The sequence below is a fragment of the Orycteropus afer genome, unplaced genomic scaffold (genome assembly GCF_000298275.1).
Source record: "Orycteropus afer afer isolate SDZICR_OR568_19922 unplaced genomic scaffold, OryAfe1.0 scaffold00051, whole genome shotgun sequence".
Lineage (NCBI taxonomy): Eukaryota > Metazoa > Chordata > Mammalia > Tubulidentata > Orycteropodidae > Orycteropus > Orycteropus afer.
Window position 1 is genome coordinate 10,145,149 of NW_006921638.1, and position 9,367 is coordinate 10,154,515.

The following is a 9,367-nucleotide window of genomic DNA, read 5'->3' on the forward strand; positions in this document are numbered from 1 at the left end:
TCAGTTCCGACCGGCGCAGCCTGGTCTTTCCCTAGTGAGCACCCAGATGGATTTCCAATACCGTGCATGGCACTTTCTCGAGGGAGCTTCAAGCTCCCAGCCGCGTGTCCTGGTTTCTGCGATCAATTTTCCTGTGGAAGACGGAGGGGGCTCTGGGCATTACAATCTTTCTTAAGAGATTCGCAATGGTTTACTCAAGCCCCGGAACACTCCCTCCCGCGAAGAGCTGCCTGTGGTGTTATAACGCAGAAGCCGTAACGCACCGTGGTTGTCCTTCCTCCCCGTAACGCTCGTGTCGAGCGTCCGTTTCTGCTACTCTAAGAGTATTTATGTGGGCTCCTGTGCTGGAGTAGGGCCCAAAGAGGGGATTTGCACCGCGTGAAGAACAGCTACGCGCTACCAGACCTCACAGGCACTCTGCACCCTCCAACTAAGCGTGGTTCCGGAGGTTCAGCGCCGCTCTGGGTAAGCAGGAGCTTGGGCGCCGAGTCAAAGGTGTAGGGACAGCAGGACTCGAGATGACTGCTTAGGTTCTAGGACAGCAGGGCGTCCTAGAGGGGAGTTAGGGATCTTCCCAAGAGAGGGCAGCAACTGGTGAAACTGAAATGAGCTCCAGACATCCGCATCTGGGGTCAGCTTCAGTAATTACTTTGGATTAAAGCCGGGTGGGGTGGGACAGTTTCTACACCCTTGGCTTCCACTCATCCTACAGGAAAGCAGAGAGAGTGTCCAGGTTTTACCTATTCTGGAGAACAGGTAAAGGATGATGCAGAGGAAGCCCGGAAGCAGCTGTTGGAATTGAACCAAACGCAGGACAAGGAAGAAAAAGAAATTGCGGGCGGGCGGAGGCGAGCCACCTAAACTGCTCTCTTCCCTCTCCCCTTCCCCTGTCTTTCCGTAGTTGCTGACGCGCTGGTGGTGCCTATTAATCATTCACCAGCCCAAAGCCGCGCCAGTTAATGGCTGTGCCGCGCGGGGCTCCAGCCTCCCGGCCTCCCCTTTTCACGCTCGCTTGTGCCCAAGCGCCCCGGAGCCAACAGCTGCAGCGCGAGGGCAGCCGCTGGGGTATGCGCCCAGCTGGCATTGTAAAGAGACGCTCTCCCCGCAGCCGCTGCGCGCTCCCCTGAGCCTCCAATCGGCTGTGAGCTGCTGGCCAGCTGCCGGGGTGCCAAAGGACGGCGCAAGCGGCGGGGAAAAGCGCCCCAGCCCCAGCAGCCCCGCTGCCCTTCCCCGCCCCCCGCTGGGATGTTCCCCAATGGCACCGCCTCCTCTCCTTCCTCCTCTCCTAGCCCTAGCCCCGGCAGCTGCGGCGAAGGCGGCGGCGTCCGGGGCCCCGGGGCCAGTGCCACAGACGGCATGGAGGAGCCGGGGCGCAACGCGTCCCAAAACGGGACCTTGATCGAGGGCCAGGGCAGCGCCATCCTCATCTCTTTCATCTACTCGGTGGTGTGCCTGGTGGGGCTGTGTGGGAACTCCATGGTCATCTATGTGATCCTGCGCTACGCCAAGATGAAGACAGCTACTAATATCTACATCCTTAACCTGGCCATCGCTGACGAGCTGCTTATGCTCAGCGTGCCCTTCCTGGTCACCTCCACACTGCTGCGCCACTGGCCCTTTGGTGCGCTGCTCTGCCGCCTGGTGCTCAGCGTGGACGCGGTCAACATGTTCACCAGCATCTACTGCCTGACTGTGCTCAGCGTGGACCGCTATGTGGCTGTGGTGCACCCCATCAAGGCGGCCCGCTATCGCAGGCCCACTGTGGCCAAGGTGGTGAACCTGGGTGTGTGGGTGCTGTCGCTGCTCGTCATCCTACCCATCGTGGTCTTCTCGCGCACCGCGGCCAACAGCGATGGCACGGTGGCCTGCAACATGCTTATGCCCGAGCCTGCCCAGCGCTGGCTGGTGGGCTTCGTGCTGTACACTTTCCTCATGGGCTTCCTTCTGCCTGTCGGAGCCATCTGCCTGTGCTACGTGCTCATCATTGCCAAGATGCGCATGGTGGCCCTCAAGGCCGGCTGGCAGCAGCGCAAGCGCTCGGAGCGCAAGATCACACTGATGGTGATGATGGTGGTGATGGTGTTCGTCATATGCTGGATGCCTTTCTACGTGGTGCAGCTGGTCAACGTGTTCGCCGAGCAGGACGACGCCACGGTGAGCCAGCTCTCAGTCATCCTCGGTTATGCCAACAGTTGCGCCAACCCCATCCTCTATGGCTTCCTCTCGGACAACTTCAAGCGCTCTTTCCAGCGCATCCTTTGCCTCAGCTGGATGGACAACGCCGCAGAGGAGCCGGTCGACTACTACGCCACCGCGCTCAAAAGCCGCGCCTACAGCGTGGAGGACTTCCAGCCTGAGAACCTGGAGTCGGGTGGCGTGTTTCGTAACGGCACCTGCACATCACGGATCACGACGCTCTGAGCCCTGTCACGCAGGGGCGCCACGCTTAGGGCATAGTGGAGTGGGGAGAAAGGGAAGCAGGGGCACGAGACCGGGAGTTATTAGGGAGGGCGCCAGAGTACGGTAGGGGCAACGTGGGGCAAGGACACCACGCACCTCGGGTGGAGGGGCCCAGGACATGCGAGCGACAAAGGTAGAGTTGCTTATAAACTGGAATGACTTTCGGACCTACTGTCCTTGGTCCCTCACTTTTGTCACCTTCCTTCATTGCTCTAGCCCCTCTTTGCACCCGGCCAAGTACCCCCATAACTTCGCTCCTTTGGGTCCCGCCAAGTGAAGATCACAAACTCCTTTGCCAACTCCAGCAGACTCTCAACCCCTCCTGCCGCTATTTCTTTCTTTTTTAAGCTCAACTACAGTTACTGCAGCGAGTTTCCCTCAGAGTAGGCAGGCAGCCGGCCGTCAGCCCCGCTCTACCTCGCCCTCCTCCTATCAGACCATACTCCAGACTCTGGCTGTGCTCCTAGCGGAGTCTGGGGAAGGACCATTCTCCCTTTGCCCATCCGTACTTTAAGAGAAGTCAGACTCAAGGAAGAACTAGGCCGCTGGCCTTTTGTCCTATTCTCGGATGGGGTTGTGCCCTTCGCCGGACTCCCCTCACCCGTCCTATTCCACTCAGAGCGGAGCCAGGTGCTTTGTAAAATCGGTCCCGCGCCTCGAAACCCAAACTGTAGTCCCCATCCTAACTCCCCTCTGGAGCAAAAAGGAGCTGAGAACAAGGCGATCAAGTTTGTTTTGTTTTGTTTTGTTTTTTTTAAATAAAAGAGGATTCTGGGGGTGTTGAGGAGAGGGTTGTAATGGAAACTATACTGCCTCGGAGCTTTCTAACACCGAGCGCTTGGCGCTCCCGGGCGGCGGGTCTACATTAGGCGGGACCGAGCGCGACGCACTTTCCCTAGGGGCCGCCCGGGAGCGCCACTGCAGCTCCGCGAGGCTTTCTCCCTCACCCAAGCCTCTGGAAAAGCCTACCTAAGGAGTAACAGACTCGGTTTCCTGCTCTGCTTTCTGTGGGAGACCAGGCACCTGGCAGGGATTTTGGGAGACGCCTCCCTAGCCTTGGCCAATCCGGGCCGGATTGCTTCCGCCTGCAAGCTCCTGAGTGCGGCCTGCCTGGCCTCGGAGGGTTGCTGCCTTTTGTGCGGTGCCTAATAAGTTATTTTCTTGTTTAACATATTTATTTATTTATTTTCAGTGCTTGAAAATCTGTCTCTGCTTTCCTTTTCTCCATTCACCTAGCCCGAGCCGTTCTCCAGGACAATAGGCGAGTGAACAGCGAGAAGTGTGTGTGCTGTGGGGAAGCTCTCTCCCTGAGAACCTCCGTTTGTGGGACCTCTTTTCTTATCATTCTTATAACTTTTCCATTTTTGCGTGTGTCCAGCGAAGTTTGGGTATTCTTTCATACTTTTTTTTTTTAAACTGTAGTCTGTTTGTCATATTATAATAATAAAAAATAATACTGTGGGTTAGCTTCCTTCCCATGCAGTGTGAAAAGTCCTGAAGTCCTGGCTTTAAACATCACCCTATATATGATTTGAGCAGAGGTGTTTAAAACATATATAATGTTCATATTATATATTATATTGTATATGCTCCATATATATATGTATATATGTACCTATATATATACGTATATATATGTGTATATACACATATGTACCCATATACATACATATGCATATATATGTATGTGTATATATGTGTGTGTGTGTATCTATATATATAGATACACACACACACACATATATATATATACACATACATATATATATTTGCTCCAGTTGTCATGATTCCATGAAACAATTGCCAAATACACCCACTAAGAGTGACAGGTCTTAGGCTGGCTGGAACACTTTCAGATTCTGGGGTTTAAGCAGAACTTAAATTTGGAACTAAGAAATTTAATTCAGATCCAGGTTTTAAACACTGCTGAGAATATCCCGCTATGTCCCTGCTTTCTCTAGGTTCTAGCAAAGGTGATCCTAACATGCAATCTACTTAACATCATCACTTGTTTTGAAGACATTGAAAGTGGAGTAATGTTTATCTGTGTATGATCTCACCAACTACATTGGAAGCCTGAGTAGGGCAAGGACCAATAATTTTACTTTGTATTTCCTGTATTGCTTTAGTATGCTGGATGGTACATAGTATACAGTAAATACATGTTTTTTGTTGATTCTTTAAGTAAGCCAGAGTATATTACAAAGATCGGGAGATACTAAATCTGGTGTTCTAAGGATCTCTTATTGACATGATACACAATGGTTGAAAATACTATCTGAAAAGATGTTTTGTGCATATTTGGGTTAAGAACCTTTTGCTTTCCTGAAAGCAGTAACCAAGAGTTAAAACTAATGAACAAATATGCTTTTGACCATAAATCAGAAAGTTCAGATCTGTCTATATATATAATATATAGTATATTAATACTATATACTATATATTATATATATATGTATACAGACAATTATTATTATTGCACCTTTGGAAAATAAATTTCGAATTATTAAGAACAGTGAAATTTACAAATCAAAATCTTGTTCATTTTTATTTTAAGAGGATACCAATCTAGTGCTCTTAACCAGAGGTTACCACTGTAATATTAACTAAATAAACGGATGTATAATGCTGTGGAAAATTGTCTGACTTTGTGATTTGGATTTTACTTGAAAACACACACACAAGCACTAGCTTAGTTGCCTTGTGTTTCACTTACTTTTTTTTTTTTTTGTAAAAGATTGATGTTTGGAAATTTTACCAAAATTACAGTTCTACTTTGAATTTTTTTTTCTTTTAGAAACAACTTTGTTAGTTTAGAGGAAAAAACAAAAAAAGGTTGAGCCCCAATGACTAGGAAGCAGCTAAGGACCTTGGTCTCAGGGCCATCCACATCAATTGGCATAACACTGTTCATAAACATGATGTTCTACATTCTAGTTTGGTAAGTAGCATCTGGGGTCTTAAAAGCTAGCAAGTGGCCATCTAAGATAGAATTATTGGTCTCTTCTTATCTGGAGCAGAGGAGAGGAAGAAAACCAAAGACTTAAGGAAACAATTAGTCTTCAAGATTAATGGCCCACTCCAACCATAGCCTCCTCTAGCTTGAGACCAGAGCTAGATGGTGCCTGTCTACCACTACCAACTGCTTTGACCAGGGACACAATACAAGGTCCAGGTTGGAATGGGAGACAAATGTAGAACAAAACTCAAATTCATTGAAAAAAAGAAAGAAAGAACTTACTGGACTGATATAGAGACTCCAAGAACCCCAAGACTATCACCCTAAGACACGTGTTTAACCTGAAAGTGAAGCTACTCTTGGAGGTCACCTTTCGACCAAATAATAGATTGGCCTATACAATTGTTCTGTTTTACATAGCTTCATTATGAGTTGGAGATGACTCAACCTAACAACAACAACAACAACATACAGTAAACAATAACACTGTTATGAATGTTCTCTTTAGAACAATCAACTCCAATCAAACAGGCAACATTTGCCCAAAAGCCAAGATGAGAAAGCCAGGAGCAGGAAAACTGGAGGGATGAAACGGGAAAGCAGGGTGGAAATGGGGGGAGTGCTGACATACTGCAGATATGTGTGTGCGTGTGGAGGGATAACAACCATATCAGGGAACAATTTGTGTCTGAATTGTTGAATGAGAAACTAATTTGCTGTGTAACTTTGACCTAAAACACAATAAAATTGTTAAAAAAAAAAAAAAAAAGAATAAATGAATAGGAAGAAGTGTACTGGGTTCCATTCTTTATAGCTTTCTGTTGTCACTAAACTAACTAGGTGATATCTCAGTCTCTCACAAATTAAATTACTGTCTGCCCTCATTTATGACCTCACACTTTGTTGTGGGAACTAAATAATTGCTGATTTACATCCTGAGGAAAGATATTGGGAAATGAAAAAAGAAAAAGATCTCCTAAAGGTATTTCAGTAGGAAAAGAAATAGAAAAGTCAGGTTTTAAGGAAGACATGTCTTGTGGTTAGTTCAGTAACAGTCATCCCCATCCCTAGAAGGATTTAAGAAGGCACTAGAGGAGAATTTTTCAAGCAGGAAATAGCAATTATTCCATGAGCTAAGTGGGAGCTAGGAGTTTCAGATAACTTCAGGGCACATCAAGTGCCCTGTAGCTCTAAGATTTATAGTTCTACACATTATCTCAGTATGACTGAAGGTAGCTGGACTTTAATCTTTTTTTATTATTATTTTTAAAAACTATAGCAGAGTGATAAACTCATAACTTAGATGTGCAGCAAAAATACATTTTGTTGTTTTAGTTTTAACTAATCTGAACATTACTCTAAACTCCTTTCAATTGATTAGCTGGATGGAAAAATTCAATATTTTTCAAACATCCAATTGAACTGATAACTTAAATAGTTGTTTCCAGAAAATTTCAAAATTGTATTTAAATAAATTGGACAGCCTCACTGCTGGCCTCATCTTCTCATCTTGTCATCACTCCCTAAAATGGCTTTAGAGTGAGGAAGAGACTTTATGCATTCTAGTGAGGAGGGGATGAAGTAAGTTATTTGCCCTTTGCTCTCTGGGGATGGCCAAGTCATTTGTCCACCAGTGTGCTTCCTGGCTATAATCTGCTGAAATCTGCAGCTGCTAGAGCCTATGATCTGACCTCTCACATTGCTGAGGACCATACCTGGGCTCCTGCAAGGCTGCAGCCCTCTTATAACATGCCACTCAAACAGCCTAACATCCTGGTTATCTACCCCAACTTCTTCCACGAAGTGACCTTATCCTGCTGAGGCAGCCCCCATGGTGAGCCTCTTGACCCAGTGACTAGAGGGGGTACACAGTGGTTCTAGACTACTGACCATCAGGATTCCCTCTGTCTAATCATGCCTCCTCTTTTTCTGTGGCTCTGTCCCGGGTCTTTTGAATCTTTTTAACGTTGTCACCTTCACTTACTAAAATGATCTATATACCCCACCGTACCAGGTGCTGTAGAGTCAATTCTGACTCATGATGAACCCAGGTGTGTCAGAACCAAACTGTGCTTTGTGCTCTACTGGGTTTTCAATGGATGATTTATTGGAATAGATTGCCAGGGATTTCTTCCCAGGTGCCTCTGGGTATACTTGAACCTCTAATGTTCTGATTAGCAGCCAAATACATTAACCATTTGTACCACCTAAGGACTCTCTACACACCCTACAACCCCCTTATGCTAGAGGAATAATAGGAGTTCATCAGTTCGAGTCTCTGAGGAGCGCAAGCAGGAAAGAAGTATTTAACAAAGCTCTGCCTCTTCTTGTGCCTGAATTCCAAGCCTTTTCCCCTTGCCTGGAAATTGAAGACAAGCCCTCTCCTACTCTAAGTTGATGAGCCTCATTTCAGAGTAAGAGACTGAAATGAAACATGATTTAAGAAGGAAATTAAAATGTATCAGTTGAGTATCCATGAACTATTGCCTCTATTATAAGTGACCTCTGGTTTCCAGGGTGATATTTCCCAGGCTATGTCCTCCCTTACATGATACCCACAGAAAAGAATTCTATTTGAAGACCTTTGACACCTTGTCCAATTTAGCCCTGATCATTGTACAAACTGCTTAGTGTATGGCTTTGGTCTGAGGGGGAACAAAAAAAGCTCAAGGAGTTCTCCTGGAGTATATTATGATGGAAGATACATTTTTAAAATTGTGGCTATTTTCCAATTTATTTTAAATAAATAATAGAGATGTGATACTTGTATCAATCTTCTAAAACACATTTTGATGGTAGGGTAATGTTTGCAAGTCTTGCTCATTACGCTTTTTATTCCAATAAGTCAAACACACATCAGAGAGGGCAGGTATGCAACTGATACAGTGGCATGTGCTTTAAAAATACAGCATCGCAAAGTCTATGCTGCTCTCTTGTTATACCGTACAACTTTGAACTAATGAGAATCTCTTCCACATATTCAGATGGGTATCTCACTTTTCATTTAAAATTTCAGCCAGTTGGCTTTAAAAGAAGGCAGACATGTTCAATATTGTGTCATGGTTTTCCCAGAGCCAGGCAAGTACAGAGATAAAGCTGCAAGTTATCATTTATTATTTTCTCACATATCTGAAGACAAGACAGTGAGGACTCTAATGAAAGGACTGTGTTAAGGATAATCAGATACAGTCCATCTTCTGATTTTAACTATAAAGAAAAGGGAAGTGTTTCATTTATGCAGTTTAGGAATTCTCACTGCAACGTTGACAGAGTTCAGGCCTGTGAACAGAAGTAACCAGATCAAGCTAATGTATTAAAATAACTGCTTGTCAAACTGGTGGGGAGAAGGGGGAAATCAGCTAAAAAGGAAATACAATTTTGAATAAAAAACTTTTGATAAGCTTTTCACTTTGGGAATAAACTTAATTATTGTCAAAATATATATTAAAGCCAGTACACTTAGCCAAAAGCTGGAAATATTATACATGCATTCAAGACTGAGACTGCAGGCATGATACCAAAACCCTTTGGAATAATCATGAAATTAAACTTTTAAAATAAACTTCTCTTTTAGCCAAATTGATCCAAAGCTTCAATTTTGAGTGGGCAAGTCTAAAAAGAAATGAGAAGTGGTGAACACTGTCAGTGAGCATACTACCTCTGCAGTGGAGGCTAACTCTAGCTTTCTTATTTGACACATACATGCCCAGGACTATTAGATATGAAGACTTCAAGTGCTCCCAGTGTTAAGTGTTAGATTCCACCTGGAGGAGGGCATCTTATAAAAATATTATAGTATTATGCATAGAAACAGTTCTGATTTTTACCATAAAGACTATGTCTCAAAAGACAATTTTCCATTTAAACTTTTTGAAAAAGAGAGAGGTAGGATAGGCAAACCAAAACCAAACCAAACTCACTGCTGTCGAGTTGGATCCAACTCACAGT

General features: G+C 45.3%; 1 protein-coding gene across 1 annotated transcript; it reads left to right on the top strand.

Annotated features, from left to right (window-relative positions):
* The first annotated feature begins 1,245 nt into the window (after nt 1-1,245).
* On the top strand, nt 1,246-2,421 carry SSTR1 (somatostatin receptor 1). The gene has a single exon (XM_007938571.1). It carries the CDS (start codon nt 1,246-1,248, stop codon nt 2,419-2,421), a length of 1,176 nt encoding a protein of 391 aa, XP_007936762.1.
* The last annotated feature ends 6,946 nt before the right edge of the window (nt 2,422-9,367 follow it).